At 41.6% G+C, this 18054-nt stretch overlaps 1 protein-coding gene across 4 annotated transcripts in view; it reads right to left on the bottom strand.

Moving 5' to 3' along the window:
• Positions 1–18054, bottom strand: part of ARHGEF3 (Rho guanine nucleotide exchange factor 3) — a 309968-nt gene that overhangs the window by 140042 nt on the left and 151872 nt on the right. For all 4 annotated transcript variants that reach the window (XM_057555566.1, XM_057555565.1, XM_028169116.2 and 1 more), the window contains one exon: positions 2755–2817. Coding sequence is in view for 3 of the 4 variants with exons in the window: in XM_057555565.1 (XP_057411548.1) it covers positions 2755–2817 (63 nt within the window). In the remaining variant the exon portion in view is untranslated. The remainder of the gene's footprint in view (positions 1–2754; positions 2818–18054) is intronic.

Below are 18054 nucleotides of genomic sequence, written 5' to 3'. Positions count from 1 at the left end.
GCAGCATGGGGCTGGGACTCAATGGAAACCTGACCATGATCCCCCAAAGACCCCTGTCCCCCATCTAGCAACTTCTTGTTCAAAGCACACATATGGTGAACATCTTTCCACTTATTAAGTGGAATCAAAATTGAGAGTTACTAATATTACTTTCCCAAACCCTCACATCCTCCAGTATGAGTCATCCACTGGAACCCCCCTTTTTTTCAAATACTTTCCACTACACATAGAAACAGGCTCACAACAACTCTTCATTAATGCTGCTGGTTAGTTAAGGGATTGTGACTACTGAATATCACCATTTAAAAGCACCTTTAGGGAGACTACAAAGCCATTTATCTATTAGAGAAGTTAGTTTATTGGACTCAGATATTTATTTAGACATTGTAGCCTTTATGGCTACAATCTTCTCATGAGTGGTTCCACCCACTACTTCATTCAACTCAAGTCATCTCTACTGAGTGCCTGTTAGGTGCAAGGCACTGAAAATTAGTGACACTTCCTCCATGGCCACATTTGGATATGTCACACATCCTGTCATCTCCACACAGCTTGGATTGTCAGTAAAACTGCAAAATACCATTTTTCATGTCCTCCAACAACTTCTAGGATTCTTCTAAGTTTTATAATGATTATAATACTATGTGACAATATTTGGAGGAAACTCTGCCCCGGTTCTGGAATCTATTTGCCAAGATTCAGGAAAAATGTCAGGCAAATCAGAAAGGAGTTTGGCCATAGCTGACTCCTTGAGCACAAAAGCAGACTTCTTTTCCATAAAAGTCTCTTAATTGTGACAAAGCATGATATGAGATGGTTAGAGAGAGAGAGAGAGAAGGACAGAGAGAGAGAGAGAAAAAGAGAGAGAGAAATACCTTCTGCAGCTACATAAGGAGAAAAGACATCAAATTATTCATTACATTGGCTTAGATGACTTTGACGAGAAGGCAAGGTCATGGATGCCAATCAGCACAAAAACCATATCACAACAAGTGGTTGCAAATAATCCTTTCATATAAGAGAGTTTAGTGGTTCTTTGAATAAAGCTTCTAGAGACATGTTTTCCTAAAAAATAAACATAGTTGAGGAAAAATCTATAATAGGCATGATCTTAGAAATGACCTAGATTAAGATCTTATTAAATCACTACACCTCTCTGGGCTTCTACTTCTTCATTTTCAAAGTGAGGGGATTGGACAACGTGATGGCTAAGGGCTCTATATTTTCTGAACATCAATGATTCTAATAATTGCCACAAAATTGAAAACATTCAAACACCAAAAAGTTGTTGCCAATAAGGGAAGTTCCAAAGACTTCACTTGTCAACAATAAAACATTCAGTGAGTAAAGTAAAACCCAGAAGACCATCATCTTTTTTGTCCTGTTACCATGGCAACCTAATAACTGGTCCAACTCCATCAACCTGACGGTCTAAAGACTGGAACAAACACCATATGGTAAAATAAAGATGTGCAAGTACATTAATGCTAGCTCAGGCTCACTCCATGATGGCTGTTTGCATCACAGAAAACTCTGCCACAATTAAAAATAACTAAGACAGCACTGTTATATTGGTAAATAAATGTCATCAGATGAGAACCCGATAATCTGTGTTCAATGAAGTTTCAAATTTTCTCAATGGTTTTAGAAGACTTGATCTCAAATCTATCTTTTTAACAGATGAGGCCCAGAGAGAGGAAGTGACTTCCAAGGTTACATCATTAGTTATAGGCAAAGCCAGGACAACGACCCAGTTCTTAATTCTTAGCATAGAAGCCTCATCTCACAACAATGACTTTTGTGGCCTCTGTAGAGGAGAAAGACCAGGGCCTAATGTTAGATGGATCCACTGTGCACAGTGATTAAACTTCAAGGGAGTGTGAAAGATGAATAGACATGGAGAGCCTAGGGAGGGTTCCCCCAGCCCCTGGATGATGGGGGCATCACAAGCCCAGGTAGGCTTCTCAATCGTGTCAGTAGGGAGACAAGGAGGCCATGCAAAGAAAGCTACTAAAATTAAGCATCCAAGGATGTGGGCCTGAAAAATCCAAGAAAGCTTTTAACCTCAATCATCACTAGCACACAACTACCAGGTCACTTAGACATCTCTTGCAAACTTCTGCTTTTAAAGGAAAACACAATGAGGTTAACATTTGGTGGGTGCCTAGTATGTACCAGGCAATGTGCTTGGTAGTCTCACTTTTATTGTTTTGTTTGATCCTCACAACAATCCTGTTAGGTTCAGTCTTCTCCAGATGAGGAAATAGAGGTGAGGATAGGGGTCACACAATTGTTAAGTATAGAATCTTGATTCAAACTCAGAGCTGTTGAACCCAAAGCCACTCCCTCAGCCATGTTGCTAGAGACTCCTTCTGGCCTTTGAGCCACCAGCTGCCTGAATTGGGCCAACCTGCCAACTTCCCCCAAAGGGGACAAACATCTGGTCCATCTTCTGGACTAAGCCTCTAACATGGCACAGCAGCGTTTATCTAGATTCTACACAGATGTACTGACTTCACAATTCATTTTATGAGAGAAAAGACACAGGCAATAAACAGCTTGGCTTTGAAGTTTAAGTTGGCAACACAGCTTTCTCCAGTAAAATGAAATGTTGTTTTAAAGAGAGTTTCCTCCCAGGTTGCAACTTCCACAGTTGGATCCTGGAAGCCCACTTAAAGCACACAGCATATTAACAAATACATTCAGAGGTGAAAAGTATTCTCATGGCAGAGACACAGGAAGGACTGTACTTACACTTATATCAAGACTACAAAGGCTAACGGCATCTTCATCCTGGGCGCTCTGCTTCCGTTTTCGCTGTGAAACAAACGATAAAACAAAGTTCAAATGTAAACAAGGATTATGGCTTTGATTAAGGAAAGAAAAAATGCCATCAAATAGCACATGTAATCCTTATCATTTCTACCATGTTATGCAAAACCTTTAACCAAGTTATGTAAATGAATAGTTCTAAGAAAGCCTAAGGAATTACGGGAAACTATTAAGCTCTAGGATAATTGGTTTGCATTACTGTTCTTATTCATGCTACTACTATGTTTGTTTCTCTTTAAATTTCCTGTTTTTTTCTAAATGTCTCTGTACATCAAGGCTTAGAAATTTAGACACAAAGTTCAGATTTTTTTAACTTGGAAGAAGAGATTAGACTGGAAAGTAAATCTAATTCACTTAAAGATATTCCATTTTTAGAGCTGCTTTGTACTTGGGTAATTTAAATTTGTTCTAATCGCCCAGGGTGCTGATGTAATCACAGAACCAGAACGCTGGAAAGAACCTTAGACATCTTCTCCAACCTTCCTATGTTCTAGCCATAAACACCAAGATTCAGAAAAGTCATTATCTGAACTGAAGAAAATTATATTTGAAATGAACTTATGACCAAGGAAGTCAATGAGGTTGGGTATGGAAAATACATTATTCTCTTTATAAAAAGAAAAGAAACTCCATCCACAGACACAATAAAGCTCTTCAAAGATACATTTACCTCTCTTCTATATCCCCAGCTTAATCAATCAGGCAAGTATTTCTCGAGTCCCTAATTTGTGACTTGCTAAGTCTCCTGATTCTACTTGGCAGAAAGCTACCAAAGGACCAGAATCACTGGTAGGAGGTTACAGTGGAGTCCAGAGATATCTGGAGTCTTCAACCCCCAAAGAAGTCCACCATCTCCTCCTCTTCCTCCTCTATTAGATGATGAGTGTGAACACAGGCAGAGACCGGAAAGCAACCAGAGTTGTCCTCGTCTGTCTCACTATAATTGTTCTATTGTTTCTTCACATCAACAAAAATTAGTTGAGCATCTGTTATGTGCTAAATCCTGTGTTTGCTCCCAGGAATGCCAAGATCAGCAACTTCCACAGTTAAGGAACTCATATTCAAGTAGGAGACACAGACTCTGATGTGATTATAATGCAGTAAGATCCAGTTATCCTAGCGAAAGTCACTTCACTTGTCTGAGTCACCCTTTCTCAACTCTAAGGTGGAAGTGATAACATTAGCTTTTATTCTCTAAGGGGGAGGAGTAAATACAGTAATGCATTTTAGAACTTAGCAGAGTGCCTGGTACAAAGTAGGTGCTCAGAATGTGGGTTGGAGGACTCTGGAAGCACAGTGAGGGAGTAATTAGTTTGGCCTTAGTGGAATCTGGGGATATCTTCTCAGAGGAGAAGGCATTTGAATAGGTCTGAAGGATGAATAAGAGTTTGTCAGACACAGATGTGGAGGAGATTGGGGGCCTCTTTTTCTGTCATCAGCTACATAGATGTTTAAAATCCCAAAGGTGAACATGGTTCTATCCAGAGTATGGAATGCTAGATCCTATATATTATTCCACTTGAGCAGTGTAAGAGTTTAGAGATCCAATGCCAGGAGCCAGGATCCTCAATTAGCCATTCTGAGACAGTGTCCAAGAATCTTCATTAACAAGTTCACCACGTAATTTTTAGGGAGTCAAATACTCTGCTCAGGCCAGGCTCTGGGGGGAGTCTTGAGAAGATGCTGATAGCCGCTTGCCATTTTTGAGGATGCTTCATGTTTGTGTAGGGACACGACCCATACTGACTTATCATCCAGTTACAATTAAAAGCGGCACTGTGTGTCTTTGAAGCCAAGTCACTGGCTTGTATTTATATGGTGACTTTTGGAGGCATGTATGGCAAGGGATAGTTCCCATTCTATGGATAAATAAACTGAAGTCAGAAGAGATAAGCAATCTGTTCCAAGTTACATGGCTACAGTGTAACACTCTGAATCCAGGATTCTAATTCCTAGGGCAAAACCCTTTACACACACACACACACACACACACACACACACACACACACACACACACACACCATTTAAAGCATGCTTGGCAAATAGGGTACAACTCATTTGCCATCCGGAATGTCTGGTAGCATGTGCCTGGAGTGCTCTACTGAGAAGGATTCCACAGCATAGGAAATGAGAGAAGGCTGCCATCAATTAGTAACATGTGCTGGGGTAGAAAAGTGGGGAACAGCTACGTTGGTGACCTGCCGCCCGGGATAACCTGTGCCCTTTCCTGAGTCTGGCTTCCCTTGCCTTGAGAGACTCCAGAATTATACCTGGAATCTTGGAAAATTCCATGAGAGGGCAGAGGCTCTGGGATGTTACCTGTAGAGTGGAAATAATGCCCACCAGGTCCAGCTGTCCTGAGGGTCATAGATGATGTGTACATGGCACCTGGAATGAGGGCTGGCACATAGTAGGGGCACAATAAATGGTGGTTCCCATTACGTATTACCCAAACTGTAAGCTACAAAGATGAAAACCGCTACCTGGTATTGTCAGATTATGGAATTTTATGATGCTACAATTCCATTTTGAGCACTCAATGATTTTGTCAACATGACATGTTAATAGTAGCCTGTTACGCCAAGAGGCCCATGCTGGTGAAGAAAGGGGGATATTAAGAGAGGCTCTTTCCCTCACGGGCACTCAGCCCTCTTGAGACCAACTCAATACATCACCCAGGGCTTGAATGCAGCCTCCTAAGCACTAACCCCAGATGTTTCTAGGCACCACAAGTGTCAAATCCAGAAGACAAAAGTCCTCTAGTGGCCTTTTAAATTAAACCACAGCCAGTTAATCTGGGATAGAATGATCTCCTTAAGAAACCCACATATTTTATAAAATATAATCTGCATGGATTATCAAAGTGGATTTTCTTTTCAATTCCCATTACATCGGGTGGTGACTGATCATGGCCAGCAACACAGAAGGAGCCTGAAGTTTAAACTTTAGGCTCAGGCAAACATTTCACAGTGTCACTTAGTTTTTGCTCATTCGCTCTATGTTCACCGAGCACTTCTGATGTGCAGGGCCCTGCTCTGGGTCCCGGGATCCAGCAGTGAATGAGCCAGGCATGCTCCCTGCCCTCTAATTGGGAATAAAAAGAAAACAAAATAATTACAGATTGTGATCTCTGCTGTGAATGAGTCAGATAATATGCTGAGACAGAGACTAGCAGGGGAGACCCGCTTTACAGAGACACTTTAATTTTTTGTTTTCTGGTTTTTGGTTGACCTTCTCATGAGATGTAAGCACATGAAGGCAGGATATATTCTGTCATGGTCACGTTCCCAGGACCCAGTACAGTACCTGGTACCTAGCCAACTCCCCCAGAAGAGCATTTCTCGATATTTGTTGTTGTTGCTGTTGTTGATGCCCTTGGCCCTGCTCCCTTTGAGAAGCTTGTCTTCCTTACCAATTACCCAACTTCAGGGAGGGGGGCACAGGTAGAAGGAATGGAGGGAACCAAAGAGGCACCCATTCTGCCAGCCCAGCACAGCCCTTCCTCTGTACATCAGAAGCCATGGACAGATGACCTGGGGGAGTTCCTAGACAGGAAGGACACTGTGTGTGAAACACCTGCATTTACACACTTGGTTTCACGGGTTCTCAGCCTATTTGAAGACCCACAGACCCACCATGTTATTCTTGTCAAATTTACTGAAGCGAATGCACAGTCTACTTCCCTTTCAACCATGAAAAACAAAGCGCCTTGGGTGAGCTCAGTGACTGTGCTGTAGTCTGGGCTCTCTGATTTGGGCACATAACTTTAAACCCCAGTGCCCAGTGCTGAGCAGTAGGTCAATGAATAATTTCTGAATGAGTGACTAAAAAAAGAATAAATAAAGGAGGCCAGTGTTCTTGAGGTGACACCCTCCCTTTCCGCTAACCACCTGGCTGCCAAAATTAAATCAAAACCTCAAAAGCAAAGATCACTGAAGGCTGAAATTCTTCAACCTCAAATTTCCTTGGAGACTCAAAACATACAAGTTCAAGCTACGATTTTTGCTTTTCAAATAAGAGAGTTTCTCCTCACCAGCAGGGGAATTTATTTTCCTTAAAATATATAGACACGTTAAAAAAAAAATACAGCTGTTCAGACATTGGTCCAAGTGGGATACGGGTGATTTCCACTCCTCCTATGAGAAGGAACGTCTGTTCCAGGGTGAGGCACACCCATGACCAAGCAGCATCCATGCACCGCCCTGAAAAACAGACAGCACGAGCACTCGGCCTCCGTGCTTTAGGAGCAAGGAATCCAGGACTGATAATACCTCAACCGAAATGAAACAGCCTGCTGAACCAAACCATAAAGGAACTTAACGGGCACCTGAACCCTTTGTCTGAACACCTATCTGAGGCAGGGAGGAAAGGCAGTTACAGAGGGGAATGTATGGGAACAAAGGGTGTGAGTGTACCATCTGATTCCTTAGCCCCGTGGGTTTCCTATTTGATGCAGACACTTTCTAGAAGTGCTTAGGTGCTGGAAAAACCTTCTCACGCTTCTTGGATCAAAAGACAACCAGGAGGCTCTTTGTTAATTTGCAACAGGGCCAAGTCTTCTGTATATGTGGATATGTGTTCTGATGGAGATACAGGTATCTCTGGATGGATGAGGTGGACTCTGTCTGAGACTGATTACTGGTGACACCATCCACTTTCACGATGCATCATTGTTCTCCAGGCCACTCTATGACTATCTCCTTTTAGGCTTGCCTACCTTCTGATAGCGCAAGGCAGACATCTAAATCTCATCAGTGGGATTTCCCTGGTGGCGCAGTGGTTAAGAATCCGCCTGCCAATGCAGGGGACATGGGTCCGATCCCTGGTCCGGGAAGATCCCACATGCCGTGAAGCAACTAAGCCCACACACCACAACTACTGAGCCTGTGCTCTAGAGCCCATGAGCCACAACTACTGAAGCCCGTGCTCCGCAACAAGAGAAGCCACGGCAATGAGAAGCCCGCGCACCGCAACAAAGAGTAGCCCTGGCTCGCTGCAACTAGAGAAAGCCCGTGAGCAGCAACGAAGAGCCTATGCAGCCAAAAATAAAAAATTAAATTTAAAAATAAATAAATAAATAAATAAATCTCATTAGTAAATGGTCCGGGAACAATTACTTTTTCTGTGCTTCTGGGTAAGGTTCTCTGCAAAGAGAAATGACCCTACCCGTCCTCAGCTGATGGATTTGCAGAAGAGCTGGCCCTGGGTCCAAACCTATCCTTATTCCTACTAGGCTCAGGTTCCATTCCCTCTAGACCCAAATCTTGGGATCCTTTGAGGTTTTGAGTCTTAGAATCAAAGGAGAATCACCTTCCAGTATACAGGTGGAGGGAAGTAGATGCTGGAACTGGGTGTCTGCTATGAGTCAAGCACTGTGTTCACTGTTTAAAGGATGGTTCCTTTTCAGCTTCTCCTTAGCCCAGCCTAATAAGCATGGTGGTGTTCATTTGTACAGAGAAGAACACTGAAGCCTAGGAAAGCTTTAGCGACTTGCTCAAGGTCACAAAATCAGTAAATGCTGGAGAGGGAAGTTTTCTCTACGCCAGCCTGCTTCCCAAACCACTGATCCTCCTGCCATCCAGTGCTATTTCTTTTTTAATATTGTTTAAAAACAAAGTGTGTTTTACTTAAATTAATATAATAAATAGTATAAAATAAATTTAAATATTTATTTAAAACAATGTGTGTCTTACAGCAATATAAAAAGGCTCACAAGGCATTTACTACATACCTCAAAGAAATAAAGAGCTTAAATGAGACAGACCTGAGTTCAGAATCCAGCTCGATCATTTCTCCTTGGTGTGACCTTGGGCAAGTTGCTCTCTATCCCTTTATTCACTGAACAAATATTTATCTAGGATCTACTACAGGCCAGGCAGGTTCCAGGTGTGTGAGATATCTAAGTGTCTATAAAATATTTCTGTAAACTTTGATTTCTTCATCATAGGGTTATTTGAAGGATTAAAGCAGAAAAAATATTTAGAACAGGGCTGGGCATATGGCAAGAGATAAAATAATGATAATTATTATTGCTACCGTGGTTATTACCATAATTACTATTACTACCATTGTCATTGCTGCTTTGTAGTTACGTTGAGAGGCAGGCAAGGGGGGTGGTGGTACTAGAGATGGGGGATCCTTCAGGATGATGGATAAGAGACTTGGGATGCAGCCTGACCCTCCTCTAGCTACCCACATCACACAGGGTTATAAATGGATGCTCTCTGGATACCTTCAGTCACGTTTGCAGTGTGTTGTTCCCACTTCTGAAACAAAGACAGGGCAAGTGCAAGGCCTGACTTAATTTTAAATGGCTGAGATTGAATTGATTAGTGTCGGAACAGCCCTGTGATTTAATCACAGGGCTTTTCTATTTAATAACCAAGTGACCAGAGCAGCAAAAATGCACTGATGGAGAGAGTGCAGCTCCTGACTTGACGGCAAATGGCCCCTGATTAGTCATTTGTAATTATTAAATTCAAACCAGATCTCAAACCTTTCTGATTTATCTCGTTGCTGGCAAACAGCTTTGGTGGTTTCAGAGGCTTTGATGAGGCCTTTCATCTGCACCTTCTTTAGGGAGACATTAGCAAAAGGATTTTGTGTTCTTGTACTTGCCCTTAGCTGGAACTTGACTCACTAAACTCGTGCTCGAGCAGGGAGAGGATCCACATTTCATCTCTCCTCTGTCTCAGCTTCAGGACTGAATAAGAGAATTGAGAGGGACCCCCTACTCCATTTTTAATACCTTAGTTTTAAAATATCCTCCCTTTTCCAGCATCCAGGAACCATGATCCTTTTTTCTAGACTCTTCGATGTGCTTACGGGGTAGAAAACCTGGAAATCATGGTGCTCTCTGAGCTGCTGGTAAATAAATCTTAACTAACATAATATGCAATTTTGTGCTCAGATGCCATTAACTGTGGTTTAAAGATGCTAGGTGGGCTCTAAGGTTATATTTGTGGGTTCACGTCCTCGTCATGCCACTTATTTGTTATAGAAACTTAAGCACATCACTTCGCCTCTCTGAACCTCAGTTTCCTTGTCTATAAAATAACTAAGGTTATCGCGAGAGTTAAATAGATCACAATGCCTGGCACACAGTAACATCTCAGTACTAGCTATCACTAGTAGTAGCAGCAATAACAGCAGTAACGGCAAGTGAGAGCAGGCACCAGAGGGAAAAAAACATGGAGAAAATTCCTATAATGTATAAAAGTGTACCCATTAACTTGATTTTGGCAAATCAGGAAAAGCCCCAATGATTGCTTTTGGCCACAGAACACCTGGCCTTTAGCTTGTTGGGAAGCAGAGATGAGGTCACCTTGGCCAAGGAAAGGTCTCTCTCTCCCATGGAAAGGAAAAGATGCTCAACCAGGCAAATGAGAGGCCGGGGGACCCAGCCGGCCTGCCAGTGCCAACACCAGCCCTGAAATCAACAGCAGCCAGATTCACTCTCATCCCACAAACATTTACAAACCACTTTTCCCTCTAAAACACTCAAGGCCAGAGGAGCAGGAGAGAAGACAGAAAACTTGTCTATCCAGGGCAGAGCACTGGCAAGTATATTTTCCAGAATGATTGCTCCAGAAAAACTCCATTATGGGCACTCATCTAAAGTGGGAAAGGGGGCTCATCTTCACAAAGGTTTTCAACAATGGAATTTGACAAGAAGCACGAAATCTAATTAAACAGAGCACTTTTTTTCTAAGCCTTCTAATAATTACTATTAATTATTTTACATTGTCTTCTTCCAATCTCAGGTGCACTGAACTGGATTAATCACAATCCTTGGTTCATAACACACTATTATCACTGGTGCTTCCCTGGCCCTCCTTTATTTGCTAATTCACTTATTTTTACCAGCATAATGAACTCTTATTTATTAAAATTATTCCCATACAGAACTGTCTGAGGCCCTTATCAACAAAAATATTACCCATATAGTTTAGGGAATGTCCAAATAATTGCTTAATTTCTAAGGAATTACTCCATGTAACCAAACAACTTAGATGGTCCAACTGTACAATTCAGATTCAAATGTGTTTATTGCCCATGATAATATCGGGAACCTGACTTTACAAGGAGAGTTCTTAGTGCTTCACTCAGGTTTGGCTGGGTTCCTGCCTTTTCCTATCTAGAGAGACCCCAGTGCTGGTAACGCCTTAGCAGCCACAGCACCCCATGCATTCCTGAGCAGCACCCCAAATACTAGCAGGCAGGCAATCATCCACAGGAAGAGAAAGGCTTCCCTTCGGCCACTGGTCTCTGGATCGTCTACTCCTGGGGGCAACTTGCCACACAAAGCAGAGATGGAACATGCTGGAGAAATGGACTGCACCTGCTAAGCCACTCTGTAAATCCTGACAACTGATCAGAACATTCCTTTAAATAAAAAAAAGATTCCCTGGTAGAACTAGTTGGTGTTGTCTAACCAGACTAGAACTCACAACCTGAGTTGTTAAAGCTTAGTTTCTTTATGGCATATTCTGGCTGCCTGAAGGAGTCCCTTCCTTCCCTCCCTCCTTCCCCTTGCTGGGTTTAAAACAACGATCTATTAAGAATCCACTGTATGCTGAGTGCTTTCCGTATATTATACCTAATCCTTACAGCTTGGACAAAGAAGTTATTACACACGAGGAAACTGAGGCTTAAACAGTTTAAATGACTTGATTAAAACTGCTCTGTGAGTGGGTGAACAAAGCCAGGATTTGATATCATATCCAGCTAATTGTGTAGCTGATACTGCTGGCCCACATCCCCTGAGCAGTCACCATTCCCTGGCATGTTTCAGCTTTCTACAGGCCAGAAATGCTTGGGTGTTAGTGTCACCAGGAGCAGCCCTCAACCCGTGATGAACTGGAGTTGGTAGGGAAACACCCCAGCTTCCTAAAGCTGGAGGGGACAACTCGGAGGTACAGTCTCTCAGCCTTGACTATGCATTGGAATCACCAGGGGAGTTCAAAATGCTCTGGGGTCCTGACTTCTGCTATCCAGGGATTCTGAACAACAGGAGCTCCAGAAGCTCCCCAGGTGAGTCTATTGTGCAGCAAAGTTTGAGAATCGCTGCCACACAGTCTCCTAGAAGTCCTCAGCAGGATTGAGCCCCAGTTGCCCACAGAGCTAACCTGTTCATGATCACACGCTGTAGTGGCTTCCTTCCCTTCCCTGTTTCTCTTGTCCACTCCCTCACCAGTGCTTCTGGGGATCACCTCCCAAATAAACTACTCACACTTGTATCCGGGTCTGCTTCTAGGGCACTGAACCTAAGACAAGCTGAACGTGGCTCTCTGCTTCTAAAACTAGCAGTGTACTAGGAGGCAGGTAAAGCCACAGAATAAAAATGGTCCGTCAACTTGACTTTGTGGGAAGCCATGCAAGCCATTATTTGTATATTTTAACAAGAATGTAATGTCAATTTACATGAGTGTTTAAAGATAAGGCTGGGAAGAAATTTAAAGTTGAACGACCTTCCCATTGACTGTCCCTTGTGAAAGATACAGAAAGAGCTGAGTCTGCTTCCTCTCTGATCAGAGGTTGGGAAGCGTCCAGGAAGCCAGAGAGAGTCACAGCTTCTACTTCTCCAGGCTTTGCTTCAGTCTATCCACACACTCCTCCAGCAGAAAGGAGTCTCAACAAGACTAATAGGAGAAAAAAAAAAAAAGACTAATAGGAGGCTTTTGTCATTTGGTTACTAATCAGAGACCAAATGCTTTAAGCACAAGCCCTCAGGGCTAACAAGAGCAGAACCATTTTCACAATGTTACTTTTTTGTATCTCTATTCACCATGTGAGGTTCATCCTTGCATGGAGAGATTAGACCTGCAAATTTTAAATTAAGGTGAGAAACAACAATTTAAATAGGGATTTAATTAGAGTTTTAAGATGGAAGGTTGCTTTGACTTTTTTTGATCTCCTTGACTGGGTGGGAACATCGGTACTGCTGGAGACTTGTAATCAAGAGCCTTAGAGGTGTCAAGGCAGAATGTCATCATCATTTAACCTGTCCCTAGATACTGCAAGCAGAAGGATTAGGTTATATAACCAAAGAAAACTTTCTGGAAGATACTCTGACAATATCTATCAGTAAAATAGTTGGTAGGAATAATGGTGGGATAGTCATGAATATACTTTCACCAAGATCCACACACAAGGATGTTTACTGTAGCACTGTTTATAAGTAGCAAAATACTGGAAACAAAATGTCCACCAAAAGAAACTGGTTAAACAAAACTATGGTCCATCCATATAATATGAAATACTATGCAATTAGAAAGAATAGTGTAGAGCTACACAATGTATGGAAGGTCCTCCAGGATATATTGAGTAATAGTAATAATAATAATAATAATAATAATAATAAAATTGTATGCACAGCATGTTTCCTACTGTGTCAAATTCTTAAAATTAGAAGAGGAAAATACATACATTATCTATATCTATCTATTTACATATACATACATACATCCTGATTATACAAATCAAATTTCTTTCTGTAAGGAAGCACATGTAGTGTTCATTGGAGACAGAGCCTGGGGTAGGAGGAAGGAGACTATCACTTTTTATTTGGTGCTATCATATACTTATATACCCTAAGCATGTGTGTGCATATGTATATATATATATATATATATACACACATACACACACATACACACCCATTATAGGCTATATAGGTACTGGGACAACTGCCTTTTTATTTAGTGGCTGTTATTTCCTTCTTTATGTCTCTGTACTAAAGAAAGAAGGCACACCTAAAGTTTTTTAAAATAGATGCATATAGGTAGATTGGAATTGGAGGCATCAGAATGAATTCATGGTTACACATACACACATATTCGTGCAATGACACCCTAGTAGCAATGAACACACCCAGTGCCCAGATCTTGGTTTCTAAGTACCATTCTCCACTAAAAGGACCCAGAGCTCTTTGGAGAAAAGGCTGATTTTAGGGCTGGGGTAGGGAAAATACAAGATGAGCCTGGAACATGTTTATGTATCAAAAGTAATGAAGTACTCTAAGAATGATGGATGAGGCACCAGCTTATAGGGCTCTCACCAGCCAAAACAGAGATCCATGACCCCATAATATAAATAAACAAATATAATATATATGATTTAAATAAATGAATAAATAAATGGTGAAGGGACACCTCTTCTGTATAGAACACTAATAAACATAGAAGGGATGATGGAGTTGAAAAATCATCGATGGATGCTAAACTAGTGGGTTAACATTTCATGAGGGATAGGACTCTTCCACAGTTTCAATTTACTTGTAATTTAAAAAGGGAAAAATTGTAACTTTACAATAGAGAAATTTAGAAAATGCCGCCTGAACTAAGTAACCAAAGCTAATGTCACCAATACTGGTACAAACTGATACTGTGTATCCTCTGATGTGATACACAGAGGAAGACACCATATCACTTCTGTCATATTCCTGTGAAAAATGCACAGCTTAAAAAAAGTATTCTTCCATCACTCCAGATATTTTTTTAAAATGCATAATCCAAAGATAGTCATGGAGAAACATCTAATAAACCCACATTGAGGGAAACTGTACAACCTAACCGGTTTCTACTCTTCAAAACTGTCAAAATCAAGAAACACCAAAAAGGCCTGGGGAACTGTTCCAGATTAAAGGAGACAAAAGAATATGTGACAATAAAAGCAATGCATGATCCTGAATTGGACTCTAGACCAGGAATAACAACAGCTATAAAATACATTATTGTGACAGTTGGCAAACTTTAAAAATGAATGGTGGGGGCTTCCCTCATGGTGCAGTGGTTAAGAATCTGCCTGCCAATACAGGGGACACGGGTTCGTGCCCTGGTTCAGGAAGATCCCACGTGCCGCAGAGCAACTAAGCCTGTGTGCCACAACTACTGAGCCTGCGCTCTACAGCCCGCAAGCCACAACTACTGAGCCCAAGCGCCACACCTACTGAAGCCTGCGTGCTTACAGCCCGTGCTCCGCCACAAGAGAAGCCACCGCAATGAGAAGCCTGCGCACCGCAATGAAGAGTAGCCCCTGCTTGCCGTAACTAGAGAAAGCCCACATGCAGCAACGAAGACCCAACACAGCCAAAAATAAAATAAATAAAATAAATAAATTAAAAAAAAAGAATGGTGGAGGAGTTAATCTATTTTGTCAACGTTAAATTTTCTGCTTCTGATAATTATACTGTGTGAGGATGCTCTTGTTCTTACACTGAAGTATTTGGGGCTAAAGGGGTGTAATGTCTGCAATTCATTCTCAAATAGGAAGAAAAATAATTTACATTTATATGTTAAATATATATATTCTATATCTCTATCTATCTTTAACGATCCATATCTATCTATCTATCTATCTATCTATCTATCTAGAGACTGATACACAGAGAGAGATACAGAGAAAGCAAATGTAAACAATCAGTGAAGGGTGGGTAAAGAGTATTCAGAAGTATCTTATTTTAGACTTGCAACTTTTCTATAAGTTTGAAATAATACTAAGTTGCCAAAAGTAAAATAAGTTCACAAATAAGCTCCACACTCTCACTGCTCCTCAAGAAAAAGACAAGCCCATAGACACTCATTCCTCTTCAAGGCATCTGATATCCACCCACTGCCCAACTCCAGGGGGCCTTAGGCCCTCAGGGCTCAGCTCTGCAGGATCTGCTAACCCTTGGTGCCTGCAGGCTCTGTGATCCTACAAGGGAGTGAGTCTGTCCAGGCACTTCAGCAGAACTTGCTTGGGTATTAGCTGGGACACAATTCCTTAGGCCTGAGAAGAATATAATTTAAGGCTTATTTGATCAAAATAGCTCTCTTCCAAACAAAACTGGAAATTCTCACAAGAGGCTCTTTATTCTTAAAGATGTTTCTCTCAGTAGAAAGAAACAGCTAAAAGGAAAATAACTGTGTAATAGGTAATACCCCTCCCCTCAAAACAATGTACCTGAATATGCCAACAATGTATCTTAATGTAGTTCCTCAGAATGTGGCCTCTGGAAGGACTGGACCTCTCTCCTTGTCCAACTAGAGTTCATTAGCACAAAGGAGGCCACCAGTTTTCAGACTAGTCTTGACTAACTTGAGAAAATGCTCCTGGCAATAGTCAGCAGAGAAGCTGTCAGAACAATAACGTGAAAGTTAGTTACCATTTCTGATGTGGTGTCTGGAAAGATGTCACCTGTGATTAGAGGGACATTTTCCTTCTGCAGCTGTCTCTGAAAGTGGAGGAGGGCCTCATCACAACCCCAAATTATGGGAGAGAGGTAAAGGGCCGCCAAACACCAGGGACATGCAGGTATTCAGGGAATCCTTCCTTCAGCAGCACTATCATGTCCTGTCAAGTTTTGAGTAAAAAAGCAAAAGTTGTGACAAGCCACAAGTGGGCTGCAGGGAGGGGGAAAGGACTTTGTGCTAAATTTTCTAATCCTGAATTTTTGCTTCAAAGCCCATCCCAATCACTTTTATCCTGAGGTCTGAAACTGAGATCTGGATTTTGCAGAATCAAAGCATATTCATCCAGCATTTAATCCATTTCCCAGGAAATCAGTGTTTTACTAAGAGTAGAATTCTTTCATGTCCAGAACTTTCCTGGGCATTTCTAAGGCCTAATCCAGCACACAGAAAAAGCTCAACAAATGTTTGTTGACTGACACACATGAACAAATGAACCCAAAAGAGCGAATATAAAGCTGTAGAATTTCTTTTCAGAAAGACTAAAACACCAAGATGTGCCTTCCATAAAATTCCATTTTTGATTCTGGGACCCACCATAGTTCTCATTTCTTGGCAATAGAAATCCAGGGACTTCCCTGGTGGTCCAGTGGCTAAGACTCCATGCTCCCAACGCAGGGGGCCTGGGTTCGATCCCTGGTCGGAGGACCAGATCACGCATGCGTGCTGCAACTAAGAGTTCTCATGCCGCAGCTAAAGATCCTGCATGCCACAACTGAGACCCGGAGCAGCATGCATGCATGCATAAATAAATAAATAAATAAATAAATAAATAACCAACCAACCAACCAACCAACCAACCCACCCACCCACCCACCCACCCAGGAACAACAAGAGACTCAGATGAATGAATTTCACTCTATAGTTTCATTCATTCAACAAATATTTTATGGAGTACCTATTAGGTGCCAGGCACTGTGCAAGCTGCTGTAGATACATTGGTTAACAAAAGAGATATGGTCCCTGCCCTCAGAGGGGACAGAGACGATAAAACAATAAGCAAATAAAAAAGCTAGTTTTAGGGGGTACTAGGTGTTATGAAGAAAGTAGACCAGGGTAATATGAAAGCCTATGAAAGGTGGGGAGGGGTGAAACTACCGGAGAGAGAGGTCAGGGAAGCTTCTCAGAGGAGGAACATTTGAGATGACACCTAAGTGATGGGATGGAGCCAACCAAGCAAAGATGGGGATAGATGGGGAGTTAGAGCTCCTAAAGACCCCCTCATCATTAAAGGTTCAAGTTCTCTCTTTCCACACACAGTCCCTAATGCCTGTTCTGATTGGCCAATGCCCATGGATGTGTGCTGGTTCCACACGTGGTGCCTGTTCTGATTGGCCAGCGTCCATGAACATGATTGTTTATGTGGAAAGACATCATCTCCTATTAATAAGGATGAGAACTGTAATGAGGCAATTTCCTTTCTCAGTTTATTTGAAGAGAAATTAAGGGTGAATAATTTTACTCATCTTTGTGTTATTGTTAGTCATGAACACGGTCCCGAATTTCTCAAGACTTGTTAGTGTCCTTAAGACCCTGTGCAAAGTCAGGTCTGGTCTACTTTTTTTTTTTAAAGGTTGGAAAAATTACTTTATGAAGCCTTAAGAAGCACTGAGTATAATTAAACTGTAGTCCAGAGTTAGATACAATTTAATATAGTTCAGTTCCAAAATTAAAGTTATTGTAGGTGAGACCATGAAATTTCCTAACACGTGATTTTAATACGTTGCGCTAAAATTTCTAAAACAACTCAGAGGAACCAATATTTACAGTAGATGGCGTATTTATGAAAAATCTGGCATCACCTGTATTATATACATGTATATATGTGAATATATAGAGAGAGAGAGAACCCAAGATTATATGAACTAGGAAACAGATGTTGTATATTTCAACAGCAATACTAGAGTGCAGAGTTTGAGACTAGGATTTATAACATGGGATTTGGAAAAGGAGCAGACATCTTGTTTTTAAAACCTGAAGTTTTTCTCAA

Source organism: Balaenoptera acutorostrata, chromosome 10 (assembly GCF_949987535.1).
Source record: "Balaenoptera acutorostrata chromosome 10, mBalAcu1.1, whole genome shotgun sequence".
NCBI classification, from domain to species: domain Eukaryota; kingdom Metazoa; phylum Chordata; class Mammalia; order Artiodactyla; family Balaenopteridae; genus Balaenoptera; species Balaenoptera acutorostrata.
This window is presented reverse-complemented; position numbering and strand designations above follow the sequence as displayed.